The sequence below is a fragment of the Protopterus annectens genome, chromosome 4.part0 (assembly GCF_019279795.1).
Source record: "Protopterus annectens isolate FY-2018-M chromosome 4.part0, PAN1.0, whole genome shotgun sequence".
Taxonomy (NCBI): domain Eukaryota; kingdom Metazoa; phylum Chordata; order Ceratodontiformes; family Protopteridae; genus Protopterus; species Protopterus annectens.
The window spans coordinates 219,581,959-219,599,106 of record NC_056733.1 but is presented as its reverse complement, the minus strand read 5'-3'; the positions used below and the strand labels follow the sequence as shown (position 1 = coordinate 219,599,106).

General features: G+C 42.5%; 1 protein-coding gene across 1 annotated transcript in view; it reads left to right on the top strand.

Annotated features, from left to right (window-relative positions):
* The window catches only part of ASPSCR1 (ASPSCR1 tether for SLC2A4, UBX domain containing), a 4,162,292-nt gene that overhangs the window by 200,412 nt on the left and 3,944,732 nt on the right, over nt 1-17,148 (top strand). The window contains exon 2 of the mRNA XM_044068220.1: nt 8,843-8,898. Coding sequence (XP_043924155.1) covers nt 8,843-8,898 — 56 coding nt within the window. The remainder of the gene's footprint in view (nt 1-8,842; nt 8,899-17,148) is intronic.

Here is a 17,148-nt window from a genome sequence, read left to right as displayed (position 1 = left end):
GGGAACATTTTGGTTTTTCTTGCCTCAGTATATTACGGATGTCAGAAAAAGTGAATAACTGTATTTCTTGTGGGAAGCAGATACCGCATAGGGATTATCATACATTGTGTATACCTTGTTTAGGGCCTGAGCACGACGTTGTTGGTTGCCGCTCTTGTGCTAGATTTAATAAGCGCACTATTAAGAGGAGGCTTGATTGTGCTAGGTTAGTGTTTGGGAAGCGTTGCAATTATACTATGCCGTCGGATGCTCCGACGCCTGCTTCATCTAAGAAGCGCAAGGACAAAACAGTGAAGTCTAGGGGTGAGGAACCGGCAGTCCCGGACGTCGGTCCTTTAGAAGGCTCAGGGGAGCCAGAGGTTTTGCCAGCAGTCTCTATGGAGTCTCAGGCGGATACTTTACTGTTACAGGATGTACCCTCTCAGGAAGTAGGCCAGGCTGAGGGGGCTTCTCAGGTACCTGTTCTTCCCTCTCTTCCCAAGGTAGTTAGGGCCTCTCCTTCTGTTTCCAGAGCTTCTTTTAGAGGAAGGCCAAGTTCAGCTTCTATAGGGGCTTCTCCTAGCATTTCGGGCTCTGTGCCTAAGAAACATATGCTTAAAATGGCTGAAGATTTGATTACTCTGATTAGAGGTTCTATGCCCCCACCTGATAAGAGGCCTAGGGTGGAACAGGAGGTTGATAGTTTTGAACAGTGTTCACAGGCTTCAGAGTCTTCTGTGGAAGACTTGCAAGAGTTTCCTGCTTATTCTGATTCTGATGTGGATGATTCCACTCCTTCAGCTTCTCCTCCTGAGGATTTTTCATTTTCAGAGACTCTTCACTCCATGAGGGAGCACTTTAAGTGGGAAGGCCAAGATTACTCTGACTCCAGAAAAAGGCTTAGGGAATTCTTGTTTTTGCCTCAGCATAGGCCCTTAGCTATTCCTCCTGTGTTGAATGTGGTGGAGGATGTTTTTGCAGAGGCTTCTCTGAACCCTGATTCCTTGCCTCCTGCTCCTGTTAAGCCTGATAGGTATTATAGGGTGCCCGAAGCTCATAAGTATTTGTTTAAGAGTCCCAGGGCGGACCCAGAAACTGTTTCTCAGGGGCCTAAAGGTGTTAAAGCTTCTGTTGTTAAAAATCCTGTACCCTCTGATAGAGAGGCAAGGGCTTTGGATAGGTGGGGTAAGAAAGTATATACTTCTTCCACTCTAGCCATGAGGGCGTTGAATTGTCAATTTCATATGATGAAATATCAGAATTATCTCCTTTCACAATTGAAATCTAAGGTGGATGCTTTGGCGGAAGGTATTGAGTGTAAAGAATTGCTGGATTTAGTTCATGTGTCTGAACAAGTGGGTAAGCATTCTTTGCAGTGTGGTTTTGATGCGGTTCAGGCCTCCTCGAGGGTGGCTGCTACTAGTTCTGTTCTTCGCAGACATGCATGGTTGAAGGATCAGAATTTAGCTGAGCATGTTAAGACCAGGATTTTGGATGCTCCTTTACAGTCTGATGTGTTGTTTGGACCGCCTGTGGAAGCAGTTTTAAAGAAAATGGAGGACAAAGCTAAGTCTATGCAGACTGTTAAAGATTTTTGCAGGTGCAGCCTCCGAAGTTTAGTAGAAATTGGCCTGCTAAGGGGTGGACATATCCTGCTTATGGTTCCCAGTCTAGGGGTAGGTCTAGACGTGGTAGGGGCAGGGCTCAAGGTTCGTTTAGGCCTAGATCAGACAGTTCACCTGCTCAGACTTCTGGTGAGGGCAGGGGTCAGTCCTTTCGTAAGCAGAACCAATGACCTGCCTTTTCAGCTGCCAGTGGATTCTCGTCTGGCAGCTCCTTTGGGAGGAAGATTGTCTCTTTTCAAAGAAAATTGGGATTTAATCACTCAAGACAGATGGGTGCTGGCTATCATTCATCACGGGTACAGATTTTATTTCCACACAATGCCCCCTTTCAAAGGCATGCCAGATGTTCCTCCTCCACAAAGAAAAGAGGCTCACAAGCAAGTTTCTCAGTTACTCCAGATAGGGGCTATTCAGCCAGTCCCTGTATCAGAAAGGGGCTTCGGATTTTATTCTCGGCTGTTCCTAGTACCAAAGAAGGGGAACACGTGGAGACCAATTTTGGATTTATCTCTCCTCAACACTTATCTGGACATTCCCAAGTTCAAGATGTTGACGTTACAGCAACTGTTACCTCTGCTGGGCAAGGATCACTGGATGGTAACTTTGGATCTCAAGGAAGCTTACCTTCATGTGCCCATAAGGCTAAGTTGCAGAAAGTATCTGCGGTTTCGAACTGGAGATTTTCATTATCAGTTCTCTGCATTGCCCTTTGGCTTATCTACTGCGCCCAGAGTATTCACAAAGGTTCTGGCTCCAGTAATAGCTTACTTCAGGCTTCAAGGCATTCAAATTTATCCTTACTTGGACGACTGCCTGATTCTGGCTCAAGAAAAGGAACTCCTTCTACAGCATCTGGAATATGTCATAGCAGTGCTAAGATGCCTAGGGTATTCTGTGAACGAAATAAAGTCCAGTCTAGTACCCTCTCAAGACATGTGCTTTCTGGGTGTGAGACTGTATACAGCAGCCCAGATGGCCTTTTTAACCCCGGACAAACAAAAGAGTCTGTCACTTTACTTCCATCAACTATCTCATCAGTCCGTGCTGACTGCAAGGACAGTCCTTCAAGCATTAGGGTTCATGGCATCTTGTATTCTGGTGCTTCCCAATGCCAAACTGCATATGAGGAAGCTGCAATGGTATCTCAAAAATGTATGGACACAGCACTGCCAAGATTTGGACACTGTCATTCAAATAATACCTTGCCTTCAAAAGGAATTCTTGTGGTGGGCTCAGGAATGTCACCTAAACAAGGGACTCTCTGTGACCCGGCCAGAGGCGAGTCAGATTTTAACGACAGATGCCTCGGACACTGCTTGGGGAGCTCGTCTAAATGGAAAGTGGATACAAGACAAGTGGCCTGCCAGACTACAGCATCTACATATCAACATGAAGGAGATGTTAGCAGTCCAGTTTGCATTGATGGCGTTCAAGGAGTTACTTCTTCCAGGGCAGGTGTTGATTCTGACAGACAACACAACTGTCATGTGGTACATCAACAAGCAAGGGGGAACACATTCTTATCCTCTATGCAGGCAAGCAATGATTTTATGGGAGACTGCGTTAAGCCTGCAACTGACTCTTCAGGCAAGGTTTCTGCCAGGAGCACAGAACTCCCTAGCAGATGCATTAAGCAGACAAATCATGGATCCCCACGAGTGGAAACTGGATCTTCATGTATTTCAGAAATTGACAGTGTCATGGGGAACTCCAGACATAGATCTGTTCGCTTCTCCACTAAACCACCAGCTGCCAAAGTATTGCACAAAGGGGTTTCATCACACAGCTTGGAAAGTGGATGCTCTGTCTTTCAGTTGGAAAAACCTTCATGTCTATGCCTTTCCACCTCTACCTCTTCTTCCAAAGGTATTACTAAAGGTCAGACGGGACAGGCCAAGGATGATTTTGATAGCTCCAGATTGGCCTCGGCAACACTGGTACCCACTTCTAAGGAGTCTTGTAAAGAAGCCTCCATGGACTTTACCTCTGATTCCTCATCTGTTATCTCAAAAGGACGGTCATCTGCTCAATGTCAAGCTTCAATCTCTTCATCTCACAGCTTGGCATATTCTGTGTTGAAGCATGGTAGGTCTCAGCTTCCTCAACAAGTTTTAAATGTGATTATGGAAGCTAGAAGGCCTAGTACTAGGAGAGTGTACGCAGAAAAATGGAAGAGATTTTTGTTTTGGAGTACAGCAAAGAATTTGGAGATTTCAGAGCCTAATTTGAGTGTGGCTCTTCAATATCTTACTGAATTATTGGACAAAGGTTTGTCCTTCTCTTCCATAAAGATTCATGCTGCAGCAATTTCAGCTCACTATGATTGTGACCCACCTTTGTTTTCGCATCCTTTGTTCAAGCAGTTTCTTAGAGGGGCAAAGAATATAAGACCCCCACGTAGAGCTCCTACTCCTGCTTGGGATCTCAATTTTGTGTTGGAAAAACTTACTCTACAACCTTTTGAGCCTGCAGCTACTGCTGAATTGAAATATTTGTCATGGAAGACTGCTTTTCTGTTGGCTATTACTTCTGCAAGAAGGGTGTCTGAGTTGCAGGCCCTTATGGCAGTAGAGCCCTTTTGATTTTCCATAAGGACAGGGTATCATTACGTACTAATCCTTCCTTTATGCCTAAGGTGGTTTCTAGTGTGGCTTTAAACCAAACTATTCATTTGCCTACGTTTTTGCAGATCCTCAAAATAAAGGGGAAAAGATTTTGCACACTTTAGATGTACACAGGCAATTGCGTTATTATCTGAGCAGGACTAAAGATTTTAGGCAGTCTCAGCAGTTACTTGTTTCTTTTGCTTTGAGTTCACAGGGCAAGCCTGTGTCAAAACAAACTATTTCTAGGTGGATTGGCTTTTGCATTGCATTTTGTTATTCCCATCATGGCAAAGAGGTTCCAGCTGGGATTAGGCCTCATTCCACTAGGGCTACTGCCACTTCAACAGCATTTCTAAGGGGGGTGGCAACTAAGGATATTCTGGAAGCAGCTACTTGGAGTTCAGTGCATACTTTCTCTAGGCATTATCACCTGCCTATATACTCTAAGAGTAGAGCTGGTTTTGCCACAGCTGTTTTACAAGGCATGTTGTCAGCTCCTGCTACTTTATAATTTGCCAGCCTCCCTTACCTCTGCTTTGGGATTCTACCCAATTGTCAGGACTGCAGCAAGGGAAGACGAAGAACATAGTACAGTTTTGTACCTACCATAAATGTAGATGTTCGAGGATTCCCTTGCTGCAGTCCAATTTACCCTCCCTCCTTCCCCTCTGTATTTCAGGGTGGTTGTGTAGCTGAGTTTACATGCTTATACTTTTTGTATATATATTACTGTATATATTGTACATGTTTATTGGTGCAGGTTGTTTTTGGGACTTGTCTTTTTGGGTCTTCTGACATCTGGGGCAAGAAAAGACTGAGGAAATGACGTCGGTCATGCGCATTAGTACCCTGACGTACTGACGTCAGTCTAAGGCGCCATGACCGACGTCAGCCTTATACTCTGGTATTCGGGCCGACTGGGACGCGGACTATACCCAATTGTCAGGACTGCAGCAAGGGAATCCTCGAACATCTACATTTATGGTAGGTACAAAACTGTACTTTCTCACTGTATTCTAATTTGGTGAATTGACTCAAAAAATCCCATAAGTGTTTCAAAATGTTTGTTTATGGAAAGGGTGTCTTTTAATGTTCTGGGAATACTGGAAACCTATGCTGCCACACTCAATCTATATGGCAGGTCATTATATTTTTGTATTTGTGTACCCTGTGAATTCCGAAAAGACCTAGTATAACTGGGCTCTTGTTCACCAAGACGTAGCAATCCAGTGTAATAAAAATTTGAGAAAGGTGATCTTCCAAAAATAGATACTTTTTTTATGCTTTAAGAATCTGATTTTTAGAATAGTGTGTATTGCTTCGTATCCAGTAGCATATCAGAATGTTTTCTCACATATTCCATTTTGTCTACTATCGCCATTCCACCATTCACTTGACGCTATGTAAGCCATTTCTTCAGTAAACTGTTTGTTCTGACTGATTATGCTGCATTATGGGTATTTTCTAATAAAATCTGCAGCAGGCTGCAGAAAACATGCTGACCTACTATAGAATTGTTCCTCCCCTCTACTGCATAATCATAAGGTGGATCAGGAAGTGATTGGACAGTTCAGTATGCAGTAAAAAAAAAAAAAAAAAGTTTATTAAACTTAATAAATATATAGGTCCAATGAAGTAACTAAAGTTAAAACTACACACACATTTTTAAATAAGAAAGATCACTTTACAAGATGACATAATTATAACAAAAATAAATTATGAAAAAAAAGAATCTTTGCATAGGGTTGCCACCTTTTGTTCTGGCCAAATTCGGACCAAGATCACACCCCTAGCACCTCCTGTAGCCACATCCATCTCCCCGCCCACTTTCCACCCATTTCGTTGTGTCATCATGTAAGGGGGAACACCCTCTTTCCATTTATTTTGCTTTTTTTTCCTGGCAATTTACTATGCTTTTCTGTTGGGAAAAAAAAACATAGTAAAGCCGCCAAGTTAACAAACTAATAGTCTGTTTCCATTTTTGAAACAGAATACCGGAGTTTTACTGTTTCTACACTATTGGACAATCAGTTTGATTTTTGAGTAGTCCAGAAAATAGGTGGAAATGCTATCTTTGCATTTTATCTTTAAGGAATTAGATTTATTAAGTGTTTTGAGTGATTGAATATGTTGAGAAATATTTGTTAAAAGCATATCATTGGTTATACGCTGGGCGGTTTATGAAACATGCCATAGTTTGTAGCCAAAATGATTAGTATTTGTATAGCATGTCTAGTGACTATAAATTTTCATATTGTGTGTATCTCAAGAAATCAGTCTGATGTCAGGATTGTAGTTCATACACATTTTAGTTACATGAAAATTACTAATTGGTTTGAGGAAGCATTAAAAACACTCCAGCACATAAAACCTTCATACGTACCTTGATGCCTTCCCTGTCCCAAAATGTGTCATGGTGCCATTCTTGTTTAGATCTGCATCGCTGTGATTAGTGTTACACATCCAGACAACCCCAGGTTACCAGGTTTTGTTTTTCTGTAGTAAAAGAGAAAGACAACTATGCAAGGATTGATCACTCTTGACTCTGTGCAGTAAGCCACCGGTGGCTGTATCACTGAACTAATACAAATAAAACCACAGTTTGGATGCACTAACAGGAAGCTTTATTGAGCCCTTAAAGTGAAAGATAAGTGGAGTTGGAATTAGAATTTTTTGTGTCGCAGATAGTTTGCCAGATACTCGCCTGCAGGTAGCTCTTGCTTCCAAGAGTTTGTCATCTTTCAGTGAATGTGTGCGTCTCTCTCTCTTTCCAGCTTAAAAATACTTGATAATGGCAATTCAGTAAGCTCTAGGGAATCTATCTCTACTAGCTGCTCTTTTGTACCTTTGGCCTGAGAAAGGCACAAATCACCGGACCTCACTTCACCAGTGAGTTTGTTGTAAACATAGATTTCTAGGGAGGGCACATCATTGTCCCCCATGATTTGTAAGTTTGCTGTTGCAGAGTTGCATCTTTTCTGGTTATCCACCAGATAACGTTTCAAGCAGCTTGAAGTTTTGGACCTTTTAAGTGGCATGCATCCCAAAGCTGGAGATGGTTTTTACAGCAGTGTTCAACTGTCAGATTTTGCTTTACTGATGTGTATGGGACAATGACCATAGATTGGTCCATTCAGTCAGTAGTACCATGTTCCACTGGCTTTCCTAGTGATTTACCAGTTTGTGGCATAAAGCTAACTAGCTGTTGAATTTACTGATGAGGCAGTCAGTTTACTCTCGTAAGCTAAACTCTCTGGTGTTGGACCATTTCTCAGTGAGCAGTGATCAAGGAATAGTGTCATACACTCCATCAAACATCTAAGGCCTGATCAGGTAGTTCTGGTCTTCCTTTTATCTGCCATTAACATTGCATCAGTGAACCTCTACCCACCCCTTCTTTTCCAGTTGTTTGGCTGTTTCTTTGAGAGAGGTATCCCTTCTCGTAATTGAGTAACCAAGCCCAACAGCGAAAAGTGACACTGCAAGAAGAAAAAAATGCTGTTCCATATCAATCAAACTTATTTTAAAGTTGAAAACTGGTATTGTTTGATTTTTATTATGAAATGACATGCATTTTTTAGTATACAAAGCAACTAATGCAATTTTATTATTGGCATTAATTTCTATGTTTGTATATATGTTTTTCAGCTTTTAGTATTCAAAATGCGCTAGGATTTTATGAAGGTAACAAAATATTTTATGCATTTTGGTGCCACCTTTCTTAGAAAGTGAGATGTTGCATAAGATGTTGTATAACATGCCTTGCACTTGGGCTCCACCCCCTCAAGGAAGTGAGGTTCATCCCTTAAGGAAGTGATGCTTTTATGGTATTCAAAGGATGTGCAGTTTGTCTGATGATGTTTCTGTAGTAGTGGAAATGAAAGTGCTTACATTTGTTTATTAAAATATTGTTTTGTGGCTTTGCAGCAGTGTTTTTTCTAACTTCAACTAATTGAGTAGTCAAAGAACTAGTATGCGATTTTACAGCTGTCAGTCTGTTAAGAAGCTTATTTTACCCAAGATCCACATTTCTCTGAATAGCTAGTGGTGCATAGATTCTAGATGCCATGATGTTCAACAAAGACTGCCTGAGACGTTAGCTTTTTCCATACTTTAGTAAAATCATTTTGGTCAGCTACTTTGCCGCTGTCCTTTCCAGCACAACTTCGAAACCACAAACAGGAATGACTTCATTTTTCTCACATTCTGTGATCCAGAGCCTTTATTATTGTGATCATTCTGACAGCTCTCCAAAAGAGTGTAGTAGCCTGCCTTAGAGGAAGAAAATGACCAAGGGGTCTTATAAAAATTTGATTCAGACAACTATGACATGTGCCTTATCACCTAGGTTAAGTTCTTTATCTAGTTATAGTACTTGGTTATTACAGTAAATATTTTGAAGTTTGTTATTCTGCACGCAGTAGTTTTTTTGACTGTGAAACAGTAACTCTAGCGAAATAATTCAAAAGATAACGCTATATAAACTTCATGTGACATAATTGGGCAGTACTAACCGGACCATTTATTTTTTTCTAATTTGCTATTTTTGTGAATTTGTTATGCTGGTACTTGTGAATATTTTCTTACATACAACTTTAATATTTGAGTTCTCTTCTCTCCGTCTTTCTCTAGATTTTGGAAGAAGTTTGCAGGAAGCAGAATTTTACCCCAGAAGATTATGATCTGAAGTGAGTATATGCAGTGATTAAGGTGAAGTAGATGAGAAAGGTTTGAGTTTTTTTATTTATTTATTTAAGAACAGCTCATAAGCAATGTAAGTGTCACATTACTCTGAAATTTAGTGACTTCTTGTTCCAAGGAAGCCCTACACTCTGTAATGGACCAGGCCTTCCCTCAACTATACCAGTATCCCATCACTTGGTAATTTGTCCCTAATTACCATAGAATAATCAAATTTCTCAGTATGCATATTGCCTTATTGCTTAATATTTACAGTTATATCAGAGACTTGGATTTCATTAAATTTTTTCTCTTATTTTACAGCAAAAATCACTTCCTTTTGCAATTCTGAGACCTGTATTGGAGAGTCCTGGAATCATAACCCGTAATTGTGAGTCCCTGACTCTCAGGAAGTCGTATGCTAAAGCTGTAAAGAGATTCTTAGCGAAGTCTTCTAGACTCGTAAGGATGAATTCACAGCAAAAGTCAAAATCTAACATTGCATCACATATCTCACCTTTAACAGAGTCACCGTGAGACAAAGGAAGGCATGCCCAGTACACCAGACCACTCCACAAATAAAAATGTTTTGGTGATTAGTGACTGTGTAGTGAGACGCACATTGCCACACACTGTCTTTGTCTAGCCTAATGAGTGAGTGAGTGGGAGTGAGTCATCTTTCAGGTACAAGAATCTCTGTTGTCTTAAGGGCCCTTGGAACCCTTGCACGAGATAGCCCCAGCATAGTTGCACATGTGGGGATGAATGGCTTTGAGCAAAAAAACCTAAGGGAAATGCAGAGACATGTCCGGGTTGTCTGCGCACATCACAAATGCAGACAAGACCTTGATATGGAGTGGGATCCTCCCTTTGCCACAAGTGATGTTCAGGTGCAAAGAAAAGATTATTGGCTTCAGCAATTGGCTAAATTGATAATTGGTGCCTTTGTACTGGGATCCATTGTGTGCTGGCATGGAACAGGATGCTTTGACAGTCCTACTTTCCAAAGGATGTTCTTCACCTGTTCAAATGCATCTGCATACTGGCTAAAACCCTCGCTTAACTCTAGCGTGCCATTTTTAGGCAAAGTTCAACTAATGAACATTCCATCATAGCAAATGTGTCCGTTTCAAGGTGAATCAAGTTAAGGTGGCTCTGCCCAATACCACACATCTAAACAAAAAGCTGCTCGATCTTAAGACACGCCTGCAATGTGAAGTTATCCATTTAAATGTAATCACTGAAACATGATTTAAGTGCCCCCAGGAAGTAGTTCCTCAATACCTGGGTTTAGTGCGTACCATGCAACCAGACCCCAGTGATTATGTCCATATTTGTTAGAGATCATGTCGCCTCAAGACAGATTTCCAGACACCTACAAATGGAACTTGTCAAATTCCAAATCGCACTAAGCAAAGTCAGCTATCTGTTTATTGCTTGTTACAGGACACCTTCCTTGACTCGAAGTTCATGTAAGGTTCTTAAATGTTATGGATGAACTCTTCCATAAATAAGAACTCTACCATTTTGAGAGAATTTAGCTACCTGTCATTGATGCCTCCAAAGTAGGATATGCACAGTAGTTTTCAGATCAAATAAATACATAAACTTAATTTGTTACTAGCTCAGAGTGCAAAATATTTTTGATCTGGTACTTACAAATGTAGTGTCATCATGTACAACCCCACTGGTATCCTTGTTCAGTTGCATCAGACCTAAACTCACTGAAATCAGTATATCAGAATTTAAATACTTCAAGCGCACAAATCTCAAATTCTATGAACAACTTTTGAAATTCACTTAAAACAAATCCCCACAGACTTCACAACAAAAGATGGATTCATAAAGGAGTTTTATACCAACATAAATGTACAGAATTGTTAGTTGCATCTATGAGTCTATTTATATCTAAATATACTGGGAAATTTAAAAGCATACCAACCTGTGGCTACCAGCATGAAGTATACAATAAATGGGAAAAAATAGAACAACTTGTTAGGCTATGAAAAGATCTAAAGACCTCCAAGTAGGAACATTTTTAGAATGTAAAAATTAAAAAAAAAAAAAAAAAAAAAAAGACTATTAGGTCTATTAAGGCAGCCCATGAACTCTGGTTTCCGTCTGAAGCCAGGGACAATTACAAATCTTTCTTTATGTTAGAAAACTTGGAAACCGTAATCAACTATGTATAGAACTCATACTAAATGGCTAAATCTACTTGGACCTTGTGGACATTGCCAATATGCTAGCAAATCTATGTAGTGTAAATTTCACTTCTTAGATGAGAATCCAAAGCCCAAATGATCACTCCCTGTCATCACTAAAAAAAACATTTACAGAAAATGCTGCCCTAAGGCTAAGAATACTTCCTCCTTGGGACAAGATAACATACGGGGCTCTTCTCTGTCCCAGAAATATGGTGTGTGTGTGTGTGTGTGTGTGTGTGTGTGTGTGTGTGTATATGTATATCTATATATCTATATATCTATATATATATATATATATATATATATATGGATCCCCTACAGAAGACAGCTCACAACACTGACACCCACATCGCCGACACCAAAAGCCCAACACACTAAATACAGACAACAGCGCTACTGCAGAAAAAAGGAAAATAACATTTCCTTTTTTCTGCTAGTCAGGGGGCTATGCCCCCAAACACCTCGTAACTTTAATATACCAACTCCGAGATCGTACTACAGTGCAGGAATGGAAGTATTTCCATTCCGCACTATGGAGACTTACCGTTTCCCCATTGTCTGTATTTTGTGTGTCTGGCTTTTGATGTCGGCGATGTGGGTGTCCGTGTTGTGAGCTGTCAGTCTTCTGTAGGGGACCCATATATACACACATGCATACAGCACTGGTGCTGCCATGCCGTAAAGGTGGGTCTAGTACTGATCCCAAAAAAGGTATAGTCCATCAGCATGACGAGCCTCATTTGTAAGTGCATGTGACACATTACAGGCTTGATTAGCACAAACATTAAAAATCTCATCAGGCTAGATCAGCAGCAGTTTGATGTTGTAAAAGGTAGATCCTGCTTTAATGAACTTGGTAAACTTCAAAATGGTACCACAAGCTGTTGACAGCAGTCACATTGTACACAAAGCCTGCCTTGATTTAGCAGTTGATACTTTCCCAATGTTGGCATAATCAATAAACTAAATGTGTTATAAATGTACCTCTGTGTGGTAAGATGAATAGCAAATTAGCTAAAAGACTAAATCCACAGAGTGAGGTCAATAGGGGGAGTGTTGGAGAATAGAGATAAATTCCTTGTGTCTCCTTCACCTTTTGAATAGACTGCCCCTGCAGATTAATCTGGGTGACTGTTATAAGCAAAAACATTGATTACTATTTGCTGGAAAAAAAAGCTTGCTTTGAAAACAGACTCTGCATGAATAACAGTAAATTGCTATTCCATTGAAGTTCACATGCAATTAAAGTGCACCTCTTAGTGCTGTTAATCTTGTAGACACTTTTGGTCGTCCATTTAGTTTCTGCATCCCTCCACCATGACAATTACAAGTGTGCATACAGCTATCAGAGATATTAAGCAATCACAGATTTTGAGTTGGCAGGAAAATCCTCATATTTGTTTGTGTGTGTGTGGGGGGGGGGGGGCTTTGGAAGGCATGCTCCCTCTACTTTTTTTTTTTTTTTTTTAATTTTGTAGCATTCTAATCATATTTAGCAGGCTACGACTATCTTAAGGAAGAAAAGTAACTAATTTATTTTGTGTCACTTTAAAACAAGTGGAATTTGTCTTTACACTCAAATATTTAACTTGAGCACTTTTTGCTTCAATACTGACTTAAATGTGGAAAAAAAAATCACTCTAGAAAATCTATCATCTTTGTGAAATGAAACGTAAAATGAAGGCAAGTTGTGGCCACCCCAAACTGATGACTTTCAGTGTACTGACCGAGGACTAGTTTACTAAAGCTAAAAGAGAAAGGGGATTTGAAACTGACTATGTGGACAATAGTCAATGACCCACCTTCATACTATGAGGTCCTTTAATTTTTTTGCAAGTGATGTTTATAGGTATTACTCCACAAACAATCAAAAGATGATAGCATAGACATGTTATGTGTTCATAGCAAAAATGCCACTTTTTAACAAAACCTTAAATACATGTGAGATTGAGATATGCAAGTAGCTCTAGAATATCTAGGCTAATCTCTCTCTGCATCAACCTCAACCTGGGAATATACTCATATACCATCTCCTTTGTACGTAGAGGTTCTGATTATTGCATCTGCCAAAGCCAAGCTGCATCTCAAGCCATAAACTCCATAAAACTCTCAAGTCAGACACACAATGTATTACACAGGACTTGTATTAACTACAGTAAAACAAACCTAGAGACTCACGGTATCCTATCAAGAAAAGATTTGGGGTGAATATATAACCAAGCTAGAGTCTAAAGCCAATAAAGCAGACATTGTAACCTAGCAGCCCTACAAACATTTTGGCATTTATTGACTCCAGCATAAGTAAAACATACTACACGTGCCTCATATGTCTTTATCAGGAGTTTATGATGCTGTCCTTACTAGTGGGTCCAAAATTAGGGACTTGCTAATTAAGATGTTATAAAGATTTAAGTTTAAATATCCACAGATGGGCAAACATTTAATTTTCTTTTTTGTAAATGCCAACAAAGATAGCTGACCTCAAATCTGTCCAGTTTCAATAATTATTGGCAGATTTATTTTCAAGGTTAGTTTCAAGCATATAGCTTTCTAAGCTTTTTAAGCTATTTATTTCACATGATTTTATTCATTGATTTGTAAATTAAGCAAATACAGTAAGATTTCAAACATTCTGAACTCTTTCATAAATCGCAGATGTAAAATGCTAGTACCATTAACTTAAAGTAGTATGTCTAAATATGTTGTGACTCCTTACACCAAATGGCTATCTTTCCAAAGCATCAGATTTTGAACAGTACATCTGTCAATCTTGTAGCATAACAGTTATAGCTTTTAAACATAAATAACTGGTTGCACATTTTTTTTATTTTTTAGCATAATTTTTGATGTTAAGTTGTCAATCTCGCCTTCATTCTTGCTGGATGGGTTCGGAGCCGATCCTCGGCTCCGACTCGGCACTAGCTTTAGCTCGAGAACTCCTTTTACCAGCTCGAGGCAACCCTATATCCCATGATGCAAGGCGGAACTACCTCAGATCTCGTTTGCCGCTTAGCGAAAGAGGTCTCCTTTGCCAGCTGAGGTAAGTTTTTCTTGTTAAATAAGAAAAAAGTTAGTTAGGGGTTTAATTTACCTTCAGTGTTAGGTTAACTTGTATTTAGTACAGCCCACCCTATTCCCTTCCTTTTTAAACTTTTAATATAGTTTTTCAGTGAAAGTTTTAGTCAGGCCTAGTTCCCCAAGTTATTCCCTTCCTGTGTGTCTGTGTAGGGATTAAGTTGTGTGTTTGTGGGGACTGTTTGTGTATATCCTTTTAGGATGTCTAGGGAAGGCAAGGTCTCAGGCTTCAAGAAGTGTGACCAGTGCTGTCAGAAAATGTCCCTGACAGACGGTCACACTTCTTGTGTGTATTGCCTGGGGCCTTTGCACCTGCAGGACTCCTGTGCGTTGTGTCATGCCTTTAGCCAGCGAGTCCTGCAGGAAAGGAGGAACAAACTGATCCTCCGAGGTTTGTTGAAACCTGAAGGTTCTCCTCCTAAGCAAGGGCAGGAAAACCTCTTAAGCCACCGAAGGCTCAGGCTACAGTGTCTAAGCCTCCTCCGGTGGCTCCGGCCCCGTCGGAGCCGATATCGGCTCCGGCTGGAACCGATGCTTCTTCTGCCAGAGTAGTGGGTTCGGTGCCGGCGGCTCCGATACCCTGACTACTGTTGCCTTGTCGGCTCCGGCTGGAGCCGACACTTTATCCAGCATCGGAGCCGAGAGATCCTCGGCTCCATCTGGGGTTCAAGGGACTTCGGCTCCGATGGCTCCGGCCCGCAAGAGATCCCGGTCCCCTTCGATACTAAGTATCCACTCGGCTCCGGGGTCTCCTCTTTTGTCGGAGCGGAGCCATCGGAGCCGATCTTCGAGATCTTCCAGGCTGTCTGACCACGATTTGGAGAGGGTGGTAAGCAGGCTGTTGAAGTCTCAGGCACTGGCCCAAATGCTCCATAGCCCGTCTCAACAGACTTCGGCTACAGCCCCAATTCTTGAGATTCCTCCTCCGACTCCACACCAGAGTTCGGAGCCGGAGCTTCTTGGGACAGCGACTGTTTCGATGCCGGAGCCGATACATCCCTCGGCTCCGTCATCCTCGGCTCTGATCTCCTCCTTGAGACTTTCCTTGGAGGGATCCGGTCGTCGGGTTTCCACTGTCAGCTCCGAGGGGGCTAGTGGCATCGGACCCTTGTCCGACCCCGCTCTCCCTCTCGGAGCTTCGGCTTTGGTAAGCTCGGCGCCATCTGCCTCGGAGCCTTCTCTCTCCTTGGAGCCGACCATTCCTGTTTCTTCGGAGCGGGTGTGTTCAGGTCTCCCGGGGAGAGGAGCCTTTGAGGTGATGAGGAGTGTCCTGGCCTCTGAGCCTGGTCAACGGTCTATCCCTCTAGCTCCTCCCTCATCAGTGCCTGCAGAAGCCTCTTGCCAGCCTCTTGCTCTCAGGCCCAGGGATCCATCGCCCCAGGTTTCCCCACTGGGAATTTCCTCCTCTTCCGAGGTTTCTCCTGACCCTGCAGGTGAACCCCTCGGAAGAGGACGTAAGAGGAAACACACAGACTCCCTGAGTCTACTACATCTGATACCGACTTAGATGAGTCGGAGGGTTCCCACGGTCCCCTCTGAGGATGTCTCATTTTCAGACATCCTTGAGCTCCTCAAACAGAGGGGAATTGGCCTCCATTGACCCCTCCGAGGATGAGTCTGTATACCTGGAGGCTTTTGGATCCCGACCCTCCACCTCCTGGGTGTCTCCGCCTTTCGACCCACTCATGCAGGTAGTGGCTCGGAAGGCGTGGGCGGCTCCAGATTCTGTGGAACCTGTCCCCAGGAGACCATCCAAATTCATCACGGCCCCTTCGGACAAACAGTTCCTGTCCAAAGGTGTCTCTGTGGATGCTATGGTGGTGGCGGCGGCCACTAAGAAGGAACTGGCGGATCCTTCAGTACCTGTCCATCCTCCTAAGGATTCTAGGACCATGGACAGGTATGGAAAGCGGATGTTTTCTTCAGCGACCTTTGCAATGCGTTCGCTGAATTACCTTTGTCACTTCACCAGGCTTCAACGAGATATTCTCAAGGAACTGGGGGAAGTAGTCCAGGATCCTTCAGCTGCTGGGGCTCAGGAAAAGATTGCCTCTCAGCTAGCTATCCTGAATTCGATATCTAACTCCTCCATGCGGCTCATATCTTATGCAGCCGATGGAACGAGCAGGGCCGCAGGCACAGGTGTTGCTCTTAGACGCCAAGCCTGGATGCGGCTGTGTAATTTTGCGGACCCCTTTAAGGCGTCCTTCACCAACACCCCCTTTGACGGTTCGGCTTTGTTCGGACCTCAGGTGAAGGATACTTTGACCAGATGTGAACAAGACGGTAAAACTCTTTCTGCCGTTGGAGTCCAGTTTTCCACTCCTTCTAGACCATATCCCAAGGGTCAGAAGGGGGGGAAGATGTGATTCCGTAAAGCCCAAGGAGCTACACCGGACACACGTGGTCAGTTTACCCCTAGAGGCAGAGGGGGTAACAATAATAGACGCCGCCCTAGAGGCAGGGGGGGTCCTCAGAACCAGGGCAACAGGGAGCCTCTTCCTGAGAAGCCCTTTCAGCATCCCTGAGGTGTTGCCCGACTGTCCACCCTTGGAGGCAGTCGGGGGAAGAATTTCGCTGTACCCAGTAGCCTGGCAATCCCTATCACAAGAGAAGTGGGTACAGTCGATTATATCCGAGGGTTACAAAATCCCCTTCGAAAGGTTTCCCGTACCTCTACAATCCCTTCCAGACATCTCACCCGGTCAAAGGGATTTGGCAAAACAGGAAGTTTCAAAACTCCTGGGAAAAAGAGCCATCCAAACAGTGCCGGCAGACCAAGTAGGATCCGGCTTCTACTCAAGATTCTTTATGGTCCCCAAAAGGACGGAGATTGGAGACCAATACTAGACCTAAGCAGACTAAACAAGTCTGTCAAAAAGGCAAGATTCCGGATGGTCACGCTGCAATCCATTCTGCCCTTTCTGGGCAAGGACAACTGGATGTGCTCGATAGACCTTCAGGATGCGTACTATC